We start from the raw sequence: 18689 nt of genomic DNA on the forward strand, positions 1-18689 counted from the left end.
AGATGGAATCTGATTGGTCAATAGGTGTGACCAAGGTGGGAAATAGCTCGCAATAGAAATTGATGGTGCTACAATTGAGCCACGAAATCCAGTCTAGTTTGACTGTTATAGTCAGCTTACTCCTTTGCCTGGTGAAGATTTGCTTTCCAATCCATGTGTAAACTGCATACTTAGTGAAGTTACATAAGATCAAAACAGATCCAAATATAAATGAGTCTAATTCATTTCAGTCTGTCCAAAATGCAGTCTCATTTTTCAGGCTCTATTGACTGAAAATGTTAGCTGGAATATTGCTCAGAGTGAGAAAACCTTGCTCACTTATTGTTTGTTGTTTAAGGCTGCGGTCAGCAATATTCCAGCTGTATGATGGCGGCCTGTAAATAATCATGTCTATATCAGACAATCCAGTGATTGACATCAGCATGGATCCACCTAATATGTGATACGATGACATGCAGCCAACCAATTCACCGAGCCTGACCACCTTATCCATTTAGTGGCCTCAGATAAGCATAGATTGCGGGGGACCTATGTTCTTACTCAATCAGACACTAGTCTAGTTCCAGATCAGTGTCAGATATGGCACATTTTGAGTCAAGATATGACAAACCCTCAATTGAATGAACTTCCAACTTGTCAGAGCAGCAAATATCATATCTGTATATATAACGGAGCGTAAAAAGGCAGTTCCGATGGGACAGTAATTCTGACCGCACTGTGCCATGGATCGTTTACACTGTCTTATCTGAGCGCCGTGGAATCCACAAAAAGACAAAATGTATAAAAAAATGCATGTGAGATGGAAAACTCCGAATCAGGAACCGAGATGGTGAAGAATTGAAGCCAAATGAGTTCGAAAACACCTGATTGATTTAAAACTCAATTGTTTCCCCCGCTTTAACAGTTTGCCCAGAGTTCTCATGGTGTGACCTGGATGCAGAGGTTTCGTACCAGAGCAAATGATATGTTATTAATTAGCTGTACAGACATCATCAGCACATATTAAACTGTAGAGCTGTCACGAAATACAACAAAAAAAGCTTGAATGAACTCGATTTCAAGTAATTTAATTCAATTCTGAATTTATTTCTCGTAAAAGGGGATATATTCCTCCAAAGATGACAGTAACAAGTATCCGATAGTACAGTGCACAGATCTTAAGGTTACTCACCCATGTGTGTGCTGGCATAATAGAGTCTGCTACAATGGTCACCAAGAAGGAACGACACAATGAAAGGACAATTTTTACACGTACATTTATTTAATATCGCAAAAACTGTGATCTAATACTGACATGTGTTGGGTATCAAACACGATGGCATTCCCGGCCATTGTATCAGTTTAAAATAGACTCCGTAGAATCTGTCTCAACCTATCAAAGCTGTTTTACCGAGAAAGCACCCGGGAACCAGTCGTCATGACCATAGGTTCAATTGCAGCAAGGGACCCATTCGCTCACGGACAACTCGACATACTGCACCCTGCAACCCTGACCTTGCATCTTTACGTGCATGTCATACACAAATGAAATGTCTCTAAAATCAATGAAACAAGTATGTACAATACGACCATACATAAATACCAAATGATGAGTAAATGCACGCACAAAAACATGGAGGAAGCCTATCTGGGGATGCATGTGTCGAGGTTACCGTTGAACAGCCAAGCCTCTTAACGTTGAAGGAAGCCAGGGAAGAGTCCACTGTGTACGGGGTGGCATAGGAGGTTGATGCAACAAGAGTAACATCTGTTCAGACCATCAATGCATCATGTATAGACCTTACTGTCTTCAAATCCATGGACCAGCAGCATATCCGATATTCAAGATCAGGTACAGAGAAGTCCTACAGGTTAAGGTAGAATAAGACCACACCAACATACAACCTAAAGCTATGCTACCCGAAGAATGTTATCAGAACGCTGTGCCCCAAGTTGTAACTGATTCTGGCGCACAAATATAGCCATAGCAACGCAGTTGAGTTAGGTCATGGTCCTCGCTTGTAAAATGTTTTTGAATGTTGGTGTGTCAACACCAAGTAATATGGTTTATGGAGAATGCGGGACATTCCCATTGTACATTATATCTTACACTCGTTGCTTGAAGTATTGGTGTAAAATAATAATAAAGCCTGAACACCGTTTACCTAAGAAAGCCTACAAAATGCTTGCACACCTCGATAGTCTTGGAAAGAACACATTGGCTTCTTGTATACGTACATTGCCTTTTACATATGACTTTGGTTTCATTTGGCTGTCATTACTTGAATCTTATTAATCAACTTACGGTACAGGAATTTTCCTTTAAACTTGGCCTGAATTATCTAAAATACATGGATATTTCCATCTGTTGAGAAATCCCTAAGGTTATGCCTATTTTGTGACAGTGTTGTCGAAGATGAGTACCATTTAATGTTTATTTGCCCTGTATACGAAAATCTAAGAAACAAGTACTTGCCGCAGTGGTCTTTATCTCATGTTAAAGCTATATGATTGTCTTCATTACTGTCCTGCAAGGATCTTCTAACACAACATCAACTGGCTTTGTACATACATCATGCGTTTTTGTTACGAAGTGAATTGTTACCTTGACTTTGTATCTTATAAATCCGTTGTGTATGGGCCTGTGGCCTTTCATACAATAAAGAGTAGAATTGAAAAATATATATTGTGTCAGTCTTCAAACACTATATACAGCACATCCTGGTACGCTTATATCTATGGATAGCTGGTAAGAAACAAAACGTGGTCGGTGAAATAATACACCCCTCTGTGTATTTTGATATAACCCTCCTAGGGGCATGTTAGTTTACCGCCATGTCTCTTCCAAGCTATTCGAATCCCCCCGTGGGGATTAGCTTGGGCTACGTTCAGTTGATGTGATCAAACTTCGCGTTCAAAGAGGATATCGTCGTCGATAATGGAAGACGAGTCGTCATTCGTCGGGAAGTCCAGGGATATCCCCGAGAGGTCCAGGCCTTGAGGCTTCTTCTTCTGTATCCGTCTGACGATGGTAGATGGCCGCCATTTTTCGGGTACGCTGACCTTGCCCTTGCACCTGTCACTGAACCACCTCGCTATTCGTTTCCGCATGGCTTTGATTGACAACAGGAACAGCAGACAGTTGGCCAGCCCGATCGAGTTGTCGCCTACGGCCTGGGTTTAGGATGATAAAGGCATATATATATTTAAATATATGGAAACACATGCTATCACTGAGTTCCTGTGTTTTCAGTGCCAGGCGGTGTGATAGCCTAGTGGTTAAAGGTTCACCCATTGTTATGAAGCCCATGTGTGCATTTACTGAAATATTGCTCAAAGCGGCATAAAACCTTACGTTACTCACTCAAAGACTCTCAGTGTCAGGTCAAAGCGTTGTCGGGACTCGGGCTCTTATAATTGTTTTAAATATTGCTTGACCGATCGGTTACTGTCTGTATAAGCTGGTTTATGACCCTACCAAAATGCTGTAAACTACGTTTATAACAAACTGTTTATCCCGTCCATTTGCTGTTTATATGCTTAAAACAAACCACGGTTATAACGAACTAAAATGAGTGGTCCCTGTTACTGTATGTGTATTATTTTTGGGACTCTCCCGTGATTCCCAATGACCCACCCTTCCCAATAATACATGACCGGCCTCTAGTGTATCTGAGTGGGGTGTCCATATTAAAATACGGCATGCTATCTCCGCGGATTAGCAATAAAAACCCGCTATAAGTCCGGACTTTAACATCAGTCACACACACACGCACACACGCACGCACACACACGCGCGCACACACACACATTCGTGAATGTACGTTGCTATATTAGTGCAGTAGTCTTGAACGCGACGTCAAACCCCATTTCAGCTCACCTTGATTGATCGAGACAATAAAACGTGTTATGTCAGACGAGTAAAGTTGGTTCTGTGTGGGGTTCTTTTGAACAAATCGTAATTTCCGAATCAAGGGGGTACAAACATGAAGACGAATCGTTGTAGAAAGCTGACAGATGACTGATTCGCCGAAGAACCCGCCCGCTGTGACGCGACCTTCTATGGATGTGTTCTCAGATTGTTTTGTTTGTTTGTATTTAACGCCGCACTCAACAATATTCCAGCCCTATGACGGCAGTCTGTAAATAACAGAATTTGGACCAGACGACCCTGTGATTGACATCGTGAGCATCGACCCACGTAATTGGGATACCATGACATGCACTAACCAAGTCAGTGAGCCTGACCACCCAATCCCGTTACCCGCCTTATGACAAGCATGGGTCGCTGAAGATCAATTCTAACCCGGATCTTCATGGTATTTCTCAGATCACAACGCAGAGTGGTATCGTATCGATCAGAGCAAAAGATCTGATTTTAATGGGTTTGATCTTATTCTACTCCTTTATTGTCAAAGTACACACATACGAAGTTAATAGCTACATGTATTCCCTCTGTACTTCGTGTGATAAAATTAACTACATATACACATTACTACAAAACATTCTTGACTCACATCTGTTACAGTTACTGTACACACATGATGTGAACAGTTTGTTTTTGTCCTCTCCTCACAATCATTTCTTTAAAAATTGGATGAAGACGTAATAATTTCATTATTATTGGAGCAGTTTTCAGAAGCTGTTTTATTTCCAAAGAACCTTATGTTACAGTAAATATCCTGGAAACCGTTTCTCATCGCAGAGCACAATGACCAAGTAGTGTGACCACGTATCAGTCTTAGACGTAAAGCAGCTTTGTGGAACGGGCTCTCAGATACAGTTTACTTGGTTTGAGGTCAGCCAATCACATACTTTAGTATTTGTTGAGGTATGACCTACCGACCAATCAGAAAGTTTATTTTGTTTCGACTACTACAGCACAGCTCACCTTCATAATAAGTAACGAATCACCAAACATGTCCCTTCCCTTGGCCGGACCGTACTGGACAAACAGGAAGTAGAATGTTCCCCAGATGCGCAGACATATGAAGATGAGGGGGATGTAACGGAGTTGTTTATTGGCTGTCTGAATCGCCATGTCCTCTATGACGTAGTTCCGGTCAATCTTTTTGACTGCCTAGTAATAAAAGGCAAACGGTTTGACAAGGCCAGTGTGAGTTAAAATACCAATCTGCACACCAATCACTTCCTTAATCACTCACATTAAAGTACGTTTACAATATGTCATCGAAAGTGAATTAATTCCAGATCGGAAAAAACGGTTGTGTTTTCCGCCATCTTGTATTCATAAACCCGTAACTCGAATAATAAGCCATCAGGTTTCTTGTCTATTTCCGAGTAAGCAATGTGCTTGATTTGGCCTAATCTAAGCTTTTGCATTCAGCATATTTCACATATATGACGACATCAGTAAATAAAGGATTCAGGGCCAGGTGAACGAGTGGCTGACCGCATGAGCAACGATCCAATCTGTTTGACACCTCGACACAAAACTACGCCATTGTATCTATGTATTTGATCCTCATTAGCTCTTTTTCACAAGCGTATGTGCTGGGGACCTGTTCTGCCCTAGAGTTGACTTCAAATAAATGGAGGAGGAGGCTGTTGATGAAAGTGTTTGTTTGTTTGTTTGTTTGTTTGTTTCGCACTCAGCATTCCAGCTATATGACGGCGGTCTGTAAATAATCGAGTCTGGACCAGACAATCCAGTGATTGACATCATGAGCATCGACCCACGCAATTGGGATACGATGACATGCATCAACCAACTCAGCGAGCCTGACCACCCGATCCCATTAGTCGCCTTTTACGGCAAGCATGGGTTGCTGAAGACCTATTCTACCCAGAATCTTCTTGGGTCTACCTTTAACGACAACGACGTTGATGACGTACCTGACACTTGACGCTGCACGAGATGACCGTATACAGCAGGATAGACGCTAGGTAGGACGCGAGCATCCAGCCTTCGATAGTGACAAAGTACCAGTCCATCTTGTTGGAGACTCTGTCGCTGATCCAACATGGCGCTGGGCGACGGTGCCTACGCAGAAACGTGTCATCGTAACCGTACACGTCGGAGGCGCCGGCCGAGAAGGCAACGACGGCTGAAACAAAAGATGCCATAGCATCACGATGGCGGTTTGAGGGAATGGTTGGGGTGAACGCAACACATTATATGCTGGTTTTCAAAGTGTTGCCGCATCACGCCTGTCAAGCGGATAAGCGTAAGGGTAAAGACAGTCGTAATGTTAAAGGCAGTTTCTTTCAAGTCACGGCGGCACGTGCGGCCCTGTCCTCTAAGGCGCTGCACGTCGTTGACAGCAACCTATCATTGTGGTTCGCCCCGATATTGCTTCTAGGTTTGTCAGCAAGATACCCGTGCTCGTGGATTTCATCGAAGTGGTAAACGTCTGAGATCTGCATCACTTCGGACCCCCACTCACATTAAGCGTCGTGATGTTAATGGAATACTACTCAAAGCGGCGTTAAACACAACTCACTCACTTTCAAGTCATTCCTCTTTGTCCGCTCGCTAAAATGTTATACCAGACAACACAACGTCTAAACCTACACTGACAATGGACACCCGACCGTGGAACATCGCCCCTCTTCAAGATGGACCCGTGTCACTTTAAATCCTGCGCAAGTTATTTTAATGGCAATAAAAATATACTTTTCAAGTTCCATGCGGTAAATGAAATCGACTCTTGAATACAATGTCAGTTATCAAGCAATGTTTCCGAGGCAAGGGAGTTAACTGATTATATTCGACAAGGGTGGCAACTGGACTAGACAGTTACCTCCCTTGCCTCGGAAACATGGCTTGATAACTGACATTGTATTCAAGAGTCGATTTCATTGTGTGCCAGGTGTGTATGTGGATATTCTTGGTGGTGATTATTTTTTAATTCAGCCTAATCATGCCCAATTAACACAACCCGACTGAGTTAAGTTCACAAGCAAATATTTAATTATCGTTAACGCACAACATTACGAACAGGTAAGAGGTGGTAGGTCAGTTCAGTTACCGAATTGAAGTACGATGTGCCATTCTCGACTATCTTGTATAGTATATCGCCATGCTACTTGATAAATACCCTGGACCCATTCGCCACCATAACTTCGTTTCGGAAGTAACCACCACCAGTGGATTTCTCGGGCTTATGACTGTGACTTATTTGGGCGGCCATTTTAGCGTCGTGACTCGTGATAAAAGTATCGGAAAGTTACATCTTGGTCACGTGACATTTCCCCTCGGAAATAATTAATGAAATTTAAAACATTATTAATCGCTTTTCAGCCTTGTTTACTAAAACTAAAAGAGTTATTCCGAAACAGGTAGCAGATATATCAATACACATCATGATGAATGCTGCGTTTTAAAGGGGTTTCAGTATACTCTTTATTTATTAATTTGGGGTGGGGGTGGGGGCGTAACGCCGCACACAGAAATTGTCCTGCTATATGACGGTTGTCTGTAAATATTCGAATCAGGACAAGATAACCGAGTGATTGACATCATGAACATCGATCTTCGCAATTGGTTACGATGACATGCATAAACCAAGCCTGACCACCCGATCCCGTTGGTCGCCTCTTATGACAAGCATAGTCGCCTCTTACGACAAGCATGGGTTGCTGAAGACCTAACCCAGATTTTCAAGGGTCGTATACACTTTGGACAAACAGATTTGGTCACTTTCATAATTTCTAACATCATACTCTTGTTTCAAATGTATAATCATAATAACAAGGAAATGGATTTGTCATACCAAGTACCTGGCATAACCCATGAAAAGATATGGAACAGCCACGTCACCCTGTTGGCCACCACGATAAAGCGTAACGTCACACAGAGGAAGAGATAGAAGCCGATGGCGTCCGTCCACAGACACGTCGCCGTGTTCGAGTACACTGTAAACAACGCTGCTGTCTCACACAACACACTACGTTCCTGCGGCACCCGCTCAGTGCTCTTGTAGAACGTCGCCGCCTGCAGCAATGCCCCTACACACATGATGAAGTTAGCGATGCTGAGGGAGACGAAAAGTTTGCGACCAGTTGTTCTGATGTCGTTGTACAAATAGTAGCACCCGATGATGACGAGGTTGCCGACAATGGACACGACGGACAGGCCGTTGGTTATGATGACGTAAGCGGCGTCGACTGAGGTGAAGGTCGCGTTGGGGCTCGGACTGACCGGAGCCTCGGTCTGGGTTTCGTGAGCCATGGTCTCTCGGTGTTGAGTTGATCACAGTGCTGAAATCACAAGTTCTACATGTATTATATTGTGGTGCAATAGTGTCCATGTTTTGTACATACAAATATATGATTATTAGCGCTACGACGATCGTAACTCTCACACATCAGAATAGACGTATGACAGTCGTTGCGCTAATGTGGCGTTGTGCAACTGGGCCCTGAATTAGCAACACATAAGAGCGGTTGTGATTTAACGTTGCTTGTAGTAATATTCCATCAAGTAAAAAACTCGTTCACCCTCGATTATCCAGTGTATTGTGTTTCCTTTCTACTACTATGAAAATTCTGAAACCTACCGGAAATGACGCTAAATACAGTCACATAGATGGAGCGAAGCCCTGTGCTACGTTCGTAATGAGAGAGTTGGAGATTGTGACGTCAATTCAGAAACGAAGCTTTGACGGTGAATGGACCCAGGGTATGTATCATAATAGGATGGAGACATGATACACTGGATAATTGGGGGACTCCAAGACCTTGTTTCCATCAATAAGGGGAATCCAACCCCGACGTAACGAGCGAACACACCACCAACAAGACAACAAGACAAAACATTGAAATCGTGTCCATACGGCGTTATGAGGCCCTTTAGGGAAGTGTTTGTTTCTGAGTTGTTTACCGCCGTACTTGGCAATATTCCAGCAATATGATGGCGGTTTGTAAGTAATTGAGTCTGAACCAGACAATCCAGTGATTGATATGAGAATCGATCCATGCAGCTGGGATACGATGACATGCATCAACCAAGTCAGCGAGCCTGACCATCCGATCCCGTTAGTCGCCTCTTACGACAAGCATAGTCGCCTCTTACAGCAAGCATGGGTTGCTGAAGACCTTTTCTTCCCCGGATCTTCGCGGGTGAGAGTGTTGTTCGCCGTAGTATGTTCCAGATATGTACTAGTACATCACGGCGGTCTGTAAATAATTGTGTATTGGACAGACAAGGTGATGTGAAATGGGGTTTCACAGATGATTGAGCTAATACAGCGACGTGCATGCACGTGTGTGTGTGTGGCTGCTTGCACTTTTCCAGACTCACGCCGGGGTCAGGGACGGGTCTGTCAAAACACGCCGTGCTCCAAGAGTTTTAAAACAATGTTTCAAGAGAAGTGAAAAATTACCAGTAAAAACCTGCAGTCATCCTGTTTATCTCCAGGGCTGGCATGTCGGTTAACCTAACCTTACCCTGGATCGATTCCGTTGTTCTCATGATCTTAAGCATGATGGCAAGCTTAGAGGTTACTTAAACATGACATACAGTTTGAAGTATGACATTGTTGGGGTTTTTTCCTCCCAATTGTTATATATAACGTTGAACATAGGTATATAATTTCCCCACTTTGCCAGATGCCCGTGTGGCTCTGCACAGCGATATGCCCGTAATTAAATATAGACATGATTTCACTCGCTTCTGTGTGTATTAATAATATCTGATCCACCATGACCTCACTGACGTTGGCATATCTCCACCGAGAGTCAATTAACCCTGTTGTACTCTGACAATATGTAGCACCATACACTATCTCAGCTTAAGCTGTTCACAGATAAGATTTTCACATAGTGAACCTTATTTATATTTTCAATGTAGGATGTATGCATATGGCAGAATGGCAATGGATAGCGATTGAGTGGATATCGTTCTACATCACTGAGGAATATTATGATCGAGTCTGAACCAGCCAAACCTGTGGTGAACAATCATCTACTTTTTGGTGCTGGGAAACTATTGGAGGACGAAGGAGGCATCAGTAATAGGTTCTTATTGTGTAAAGTATTCAACATTTGTTATCACTGCCACCCAATAGGGTACTAAGTGCCCTTGGCAGGGAAATTGGGGGAAATCGCTATTTTGTTATTGTAAAGTTCTTATTTTCCTAATTTCAAAGGTATTTTCACATTACATGAGCTACAAGTCTAGATAAATCCCTGGCAAGGAAGCAGCCATCTCCCTGAACTTGGTCGTAAAAGGCGCATTTTGTTGTTCATATTTAAGCACCACTTAAATTCTCGAATAATAAACACGAGGTGGCAGGATTAAATTTTTTGTCCTCTTTTATCCCCGAAGAGCATGCATACAAAATAAATCTGACTCAAGAATATAAAAACTCACCACCCTTTTCAAAAACAATAAACTTATATATGTATATGACTCCAATTCGATACCTTATAATCTAATTTTTTTTACATCATTTTAAAACTCGTTTTCCACCAATTTAATACCATGAACAACATTCTAACATATTTTGGGTTTGTTATGAAATGTGGATTTGTGATAAGAATCGGATTGAGAATCGAAATAATAATGTAAACATATTTGGGAAGACTTTTAATCTAGGCGGTATGACGAAACAATAGTTTTCCAAACGACGCAATAGAAAATACAATGTAACTCGTTTACCCGGACAGTTTTCATCCCGTCTTATGGATTATAGATTTCCACACCAATACATCGAGATCTTAGTGAAGAGAGAAATTCCTCACACGTAAGATTGTTCTGAACAGGAAATGACGGCAGTACAGCGGTCTGGGTTAATGAGAGTATACATAACACTTGAATACTTGTATCTGATCATGCTGTAAGGTACTGTGTTGGTTATAAATAGAGCCAGACAGTGCGGATGGATTTCCTACCTTATAGTCTCTTGTACTTTTCATCCAAGCATGTTCATGTCACTTTCAGCAGCTATCACGGAGCATGTCGATTTCATCCTTAATTTGTGGGATCTGATGCCAATGAGCTGATCTCTGAATATACGCGTTTATGTCATCACAATGACGGCTTTGACCTTTTACCTCCACGTCGACTCCCTCTGCAGCAGATAACGTCGATATAGGTTGTTCATGGCATGTTGATATCATCCTATTCGCACTTACCGATGGGGCGTTATCTTGTATATTGCATGTCGATAACAGGGGTGAACGTACATGCGCGACAGTACTGTTATGATCCTTCATTCCAGTGAGAGGTTACCTTGACTCTACAAGAATAAACGGCTAATATACCTCAAAGATATGAAATAAGCATCATGTTGATACTATATAAGATATTTTACATAGTCCCTTCCCAACTGACAGCGCAGAGTTGCGTCCCTTTAGGCATGCCAGGATCTGCTGATCGTGCGTTTGAATACCGCATCCTCGAAATTATAAAATAGAAATTACGTTTTTTCTCCTCACGCAGAAATGAAGAACTTGCCGGTGGGTTTTACAATAGGTGTGGATATTTTGCCTGGGGATTATATATTTTTTCAGCCGCAGCTGCAAAAACAGATTTCTTTTTTCATTAAAACTATGCGCAGAATCATTTTTTTTTTTAAAAGAAGAACAATTTGAAACAATCTAATTTTTGTGCCAGAGAGTATCTTTTTTATTGAACAGTATGAAGCATATTATTTTCAAGATTATTAGAGGACAACATATCTATTTCGATGAAATCCCAGCCCCGTGAGATGCCGTTTTTATTTCAACGAAGGTAACGAGCGAAAGCGAAATGCACGAGTTGTAATAAACTGCCGGGCAAACGAAAGTAGACACCCATGTTTAATGGTGGTTTGAAATGAAACAAACAAGAAATGGTTACTCAGTGGTGATATATTTGATACGGGTATCACATATGTATTTTTGGACAATACGTTTGCAGTGTCTCGGCGACTGTTTTCCTCCTAGTAATGTTTTGGTAACGCTTGTACTTCGGGGGTCGTATCCAGTTTTCAAGTGTTTACTCTCTTTTGTCCAGCAGTTGTGTTGTAACAGTATCTACGTTGGACAAAGAGGGTCACGGGTAGCAAGTTGGCGTATGAATACAGCATTCGAAGCTGATGATTCCACCATAGACATTATTCAATGCGCGACCAATAAAGTGCAAACTCCCTCCGAGTTCGGGTATAAGAAAAGATGAGATGCAGATTCTAATTTCGCTCTTTAGATACCTTTTGAAAAACATCTCTATTAAAAACAAGCGTATAGTTGACAAAGTCATCTATATCCCCCGCCCATTTTAACACGTTATGGTCCCAAACCAGGTAACTGACCCAACATTTCTCTTAGCCCATGTCAAAATAGCTGCAATGGAAATTCTAAAATAAACATTTCTAAAACTCCTTAATATCAAATGGCACTAGTTCAGTATGCGCTTTATATATAGACATGCAATCTTTGGCAAGGAAATATTTAACAGTTTATTTGTTATACTACTTAAGTAAACCAATCCTATATTAAAACTTAAATCCAACTTGTTGTCATGGAAACATAAACAATAAAAATTTATAAAAGTGCTATATATCAAAAGGCACCAGTTCAGTATGTGCCTGGTAGACATGCAAAGTTTTGTAAGAAAGTATTTAACGGTTTTTTAGTTACACTCTGGAAACGAACACGACCCCTGTAGAACCTTAGTCCAACTTGTTGCAATGGAAACGTAAAAAATAAAAATTTATAAAATTCCTAAATAGCAAAAGGCACCAGTTCAGTATGTGCCTGGTAAACATGCAAAGTTTTGTAAGAAAGTATTTAATTGTTTTTGAGTTACGCTCCGGAAACGAACACCACCCTTATAGAACCTAAGTCCAACTTGTTGCCATGGAAACGTAAAAAATAAAAATTTATAGAATTCCTAAATAGCAAAAGGCACCAGTTCAGCATGAGTCTGATAGACATGCAAAGTTTCGTAGAGAAATATTTAACGGTTTCTGAGTTATGCTCCGGAAACGATTTCGGGACGCACACACGCACACACACACGCACGCACGCACGCACGCACGCACACGCACGCGCACACACACACGCACGCACGCACGCACGCACGCACGCACACACACACACACACACACACGGACGGAACCCATTTCTATATCCCCGCCAACTTCGTTGGGGCGGGGGATAATAACAGAAGGAAACGGGGACCTCGTCGTTCTTTGAACCGCGCATAAAATATAACATACAATAAGCGAAGCGGTCGTACAATTTTTCCAAAGGTTCATATGTTTATTTCACAATTCACTATCAGTATTGTTGGAAAACATGCTGCCAATAAAACTACATTGTAACTCTTCACAGGTACCACGCAAAATGATCACCAGGAGCATAAGTTATGTTTGTTTGTTGTTTAAAGCCGCAATCAGCAATGTTCCAGCTATATGGCGGCGGTCTGTAAATAATCGAGTCTGGACCAGACAATCCAGTGATTGACATTATGATCATCGATCCACACAGTTGGGATACGATGACATGCATCAACCAAGTTAGCGAGCCTGAAGACCCGATCCCATTGGTCGCCTCTTACTTGTTACGGCAAACATGGGTTGCTGAGGACCTATTCTACCCCGGATCTTCACGGGCCCAAGAGTATTAGTCGTACCATCAGCAGTTGTCATAGTTAGGTCTTACATTATTACACTTATAGAATTACGTGTCAGTTTATGAAACCAACGAGGTAGAATCTGGGATCCGAATCAATGACCAGCGGATTCTAGCAGGGGAAGGAGATGGAGGAGAAATTATAGCCCTGGGCCACCCGTACGTCCTTCGTTCTGGTATAGTGGGTGGACGTTGACACCCGCCCAGCCAGCTGACAAATTACCACCTGATCCTCATTGATCATCTTTTACTACAAGTAGGGCATACCGGAGAGCTAGTCTACTACTACGCCAGCGCTTTCGCAGTTGTAGTAGTAATTTTAGTAGAAGCAGTCGTATTAGTAGTGGTTGTAGTATCAGTCGAAGTAGTAGTTATTTTAGTAGTAGCAGTCGTAGTAGTAGTAGTAGTAGTAGTAGTAGTAGTAGTCGTAGTAGCAGCAGTAGTTGAAGTAGTATCTCTAGTAGTAGTAGTAGTAGTAGTGATGTCAACGTAGAGTTGAGTTTGTCTTATTGACCTAAACGTGCCTACACGCAGCTACAAAAGCTCTCTCAAACAAAAACCATATCAACACATACACACAGCTGCAAACGCTCTCTCAAACAAAAAACATATCAACACATACACACAGCTGCAAACGCTCTCTCAAACAACAACCATATCAACACATACATTGACGAACAGAGTCAAGCCACACTATTGAAGTGTCTACTGCACATTTATCAGAGTACACTGTTTTGTCCGCCGATGACTAAACACACATGCATGTACACACCACGGTGTGAAATGGTGATTTCATGTTGGAGTTTCACTGACATGGCAATACAAACGTGTTTGGTGCGTGGATTTCCCCTGTAAATGCCCCCAGCAGTCAATACTGTGCACGCTGCGCGCCACAGATTACAGTAGTACGGGATAAAGTGGTTGAGTCACGGTATCAGTTAAGTGCGAGCGGAAATTACATATTTGATTCAAGAAGCGAAAATGGCATTAACAAATCAAAGTGTGAAATTACTAGTCGATGTTTATTGCGTTGTCACGGTAACATGTAAACAAATCATTACGTGAAGAGTGCGTGTTTAATGTCAAGCAACTGATCAAGATGTGTCAAGGGTCAAAGCAGTAAAATATGACAATATAACATGCGAAATGTATTGACGAAGCAAGCATTTCATAGATATATCAGATGATTTTGATATATTTCTTTTTTAAACCATTAATGGTAAAGGGCATATAGTATACACTGCAACTATACTACTCAGCTTTCGAAAAGGTTACTGAAATATTTCCTTCTTATGGAATATACTAAATATAAGAAATCACACCTTTGGATTTTGCTGAAGACTCGTAAAGATCCAAGCAGTGAATAGGTCATCAGCAACCCATGCTTGTCGGAAGAGGCGACTAACGGGATCGGGTGGTCAGGCTCGTTGACTTGGTTCATGCATGCCATCATATCCCAATTGCGTAGAATGTTGCTCATGATGTCAATCACTGGATTATCTGGTCCAGACTCGAGTATTTACAGACCGCCGTTTCACAGAGGATTGAGCCGTGGTCAGGGATGGGTCTGTCAAAATATGCCGTGCTCAAAGAGTTTTAAAGCAATATTTCAAGAGAAGTGAAAAATGACCAGTAAAAACCTTTTACGGCAAGCATGGGTTGCTGATGACCTATTCTACCCCGGACCTTCACGGGTCTTGACTGGATTTTTTACTATATCCTATATGTATCATAGCATGTGAGGTTGTGCAAAGTCATTGCGCACCGACCGCCTCTGTGGTCTAGTGGTAGAGCATCCGCCAGGAGAGCGAGTGGTCCCCGGTTGCGTCATACCAAAATATGTTAAAAGATGGTACTTCTTGTTTCCTTGCTGCCAGTCACACACTCAGGATTTTTACTGCCGTCTTTGATAGGACCATTTCCGATAGAAAAAAATGTCAAAAGTCTGATCAAGATCCTTTGATTCGTGGCGGGAAATTAACAGACAATCAGATATTGTTCAGGAAGCCCGATTCAGCCGTTTCCAGCCGAATTCGTCCCGATTCTCCCGTTCTCAATCCGACTCTGATCCGATTTGTATCTTATGCATGGTAAAAAACGACCGAATCTGTCCACACAGTGTCCCGATTTTCCCGAATGCGATCCAACAGAGATCAGACAGTGACCGGACAGTGAACCGACAAAGACGGTTCGCATTCGTCAAGATCTGGACGCAATCTGGACTCAAGCGACAAGAAACAGCAATGAACAATTCAAGCCCGTTCATCACAACATCGTCCCGATCCACAAGACACCGTCCAGACAACACAGGACATTGTTACGAATTTGATCCGATACAGCAGAATCTGTCACGACATAGTCACGATTGTAATCCGACTGGATAAAATAGGCTGAGTTTCCCGAATGTTACGGGAGTGCTTGGCCGACCTCTCTGGAACTTTCCCGATCCGAACCTATACGACTGCGTTGAGACAATAATAGGACATTCCAGATCATTGAGAATAGTAATCCGACTTTTTCATTTTTCGTGTCGTAGCGAGGTCTGATCTCAATCCGGAGCCATAATCGGCACTGTGTGAACCCGGCCTAAGGGACGAGAACAGCGACTGGTCGGCTCGGAGTCAGTATTGGTTGTTTGTGTTGGGCATTCATGCACGTCGCTCTGCAAGTGCAGTAATCTTGAACGCGACGTTAAACCCCATTTCACCTCACCTCACCTCATTGCCCACTGCATGTTCCTTTCTGGATTGCACCAAAGATTCTGAGTCAGCAGTGTTTGTATTGGTTTTTTTTTAACTGACTTGAACGTTACTTGCCGGGACTGCCAAGTACCCCGAGCCAAACTCCCCTTTTTTTAAAAGCTGTTCGGTGTCTAAGTCCTTATAATAGTTCTTGTGAAGTGTCGCTTTCTGTACATTTGTACATATTTTGAACTGTTCAGTATAGTTATTTGGAGAGAAATCATTAGTTTGTTTCAAATGTATTCCCGAGAATTAACCTTTGCCCACAAAACGTAACATTGTGTTTTCAAAGCTTCCTGGGTTAATACAAAATGACGTACATTTTAAACGAAATCGCATGGGGACGCTAGTGTCATTCCGAAGTAGAGTCAACAGTGGTTCGTGGTAGGTTGTGTATTTGTGAAGACCATTACTTCTCCTGCAGAATCCTGCCCTTGTAAGCGAGGAGGTTTGCTTTGACGGTAAGAGTGTTGATTTGTATTGACTTTTCCCTTTTTCTGTAGGAAGGGTGTCAACCTGGGCCACGGAGAGTATGTGGCCGTCTTTTTAATTGAAACACAGTCTCCAGAATCTCTTTGGAACGTTATAAATCAAATACAGTTTGCGATGATTTGGAGTAAATGAGGTTACGTGGGCTGTTTTCAAGGTGGAAATAATGTAGTTTTTGGTCTGTACTTGGGAGAACATTGGTAAAAATGTGCTCTGTGTCATTTTAAACTGTCAAACAATGTCTATTACATTCGATTATTTTAGTTAGCTATTAGAGCGAGGATCAGTCACCTTTCAGATAACTAATTCCATCTTCAGTATAACGCGTACAGTGTTACATTTAGAACACATCTTAGGGAAAGTTGATCTCTCTCTTAAAGACGTGTGATTATATCTTATATGGTACTATAATCGCAAATACCGCATTCTATAGGATGGTACATTCTAAACACGGAGTTCGATATTTCGGTAAATTTTAAACACGGAATTCTATATATCGGTACATTCTAGGTACCGAATTCGATATTTCAGTACATTCCAGATACCAAATTCGATATCGGTACACTCTAAATATCCCTGTCGATATATCGATTCATTCGAGGTACCGAGGTCGATATATCGGTATATTTCAGATAATGTGGTCGATGTATCGGTTCATTCGAGCAGAGACCATATAATAGATTCGAGGTACCGAGGTCGATCTATCGGTATATCTGAGAAAATGTCGATATTTATAAATCGATTGATTCGACTTAAACAAGGACAAGTAGCAAATTATGCCAAAATTGCTCTTCAGGGATAAAGTATTTAGTTTGCGCTACGTTCAAAACAAAAATAGAAAACAATACATGGTTATTATTTATTTTCCTACTTTTATATTCGTGTTAAAACAGAAACAATTATTTCTGGAATTAAAAAAAACGCAAAATGTAAACACCGTGTACTAAGCTAGACGGAGTAAAACCTGACACTGGTTGCTCATACTATCAACAACTGGTTTATATGACCCTGTCTCAGATACTTACAGGCCGTCGTTATACAGCTAGAATGTTGCTCAATGCGAAATAATAGATCTTTCACTCACCCAGTGTATTTAGTGACAGCAGATATACGCACCCATGACTATAAATGGACTCGTCCGAGTGTGTCCTTGCCCTAGTTAGCTGTTCTACATCCTGACATTTGACTCCGTAGAAGAAATATTAGGTTTTTGCTTGTTAAACATCGCACCGTAGTGACTCCCAGGATACAATCTTATACAAAGTGCTTATGTTCCTTTTTTTTTACCGTTAGTCAGTGAGTGTTGCTTAACACTGCATTCAGCTCTTTTAGCGTGAGGACGCAATCTATATTTAGTAAAATTATGAATTCATTTATTTTCTATTTTGTACCATACCAGATCAAAATAAATTAGTAACATTACTTCGTAATTTAGTAACACAAAATACTAATTCATCGATAGTTTTTGTCGAGAGTCATTGAATTAGTAATATTACTAAATAGCAATTTTGCACCCCAGAATAGTCAAGATGTATCACGAAGGCCTTTATGTAGATTATGTGACCGAAAACACTGTGATTGATGTTACGATCAACTTTATCAGAGGTCACGATGACACAGCCAGCCAAGTCAGGGAGTGGCCACCCGATTACCGCGGCGATTATGTGTTTGTTGTTCACGCCGCACTCAGCAATATTCCAGCTAAATGACGGCGGCCTGTAAATAACCGAGTCTGGGCCTGATAATCCAGTGATTGATATCATGAGCACCGATTCACACCGTCGGGGTACGATGACACTCAACCAAGTCACCGAGCCAGACTACCTGATCCAATGAGTCGCTCTGACGTTAAACATTGGTTACTTAATAATTGGGACCTAGTCTACCCCGAAAGCCCAA

At 41.7% G+C, this 18689-nt stretch overlaps 1 protein-coding gene across 2 annotated transcripts; it reads right to left on the reverse strand.

Annotated features, from left to right (window-relative positions):
* Window positions 1–1232: 1232 nt before the first annotated feature.
* LOC139478980 (G-protein coupled receptor 157-like) lies at window positions 1233–11004 on the reverse strand. Of its 2 annotated transcripts, none has more exons than XM_071261700.1 (5): window positions 10837–11004; window positions 7723–8202; window positions 5836–6047; window positions 4871–5059; window positions 1233–3153 (listed from the first exon to the last, which is right to left on the reverse strand). In XM_071261700.1, exons 2-5 carry the CDS (start codon window positions 8171–8173, stop codon window positions 2881–2883), a joined length of 1125 nt encoding a protein of 374 aa, XP_071117801.1. In that variant the 5' UTR covers window positions 8174–8202; window positions 10837–11004; the 3' UTR covers window positions 1233–2880. The 2 variants fall into 2 exon arrangements, with proteins under 2 accessions (XP_071117801.1, XP_071117802.1); XM_071261701.1 differs by lacking the exon at window positions 10837–11004 and adding an exon at window positions 10604–10645.
* Window positions 11005–18689: the final 7685 nt, after the last annotated feature.

Source organism: Haliotis cracherodii, unplaced genomic scaffold (genome assembly GCF_022045235.1).
Source record: "Haliotis cracherodii isolate W230 unplaced genomic scaffold, xgHalCrac1.p SCAF_4, whole genome shotgun sequence".
In the NCBI taxonomy this organism is placed as follows: Eukaryota; Metazoa; Mollusca; class Gastropoda; order Lepetellida; family Haliotidae; genus Haliotis; species Haliotis cracherodii.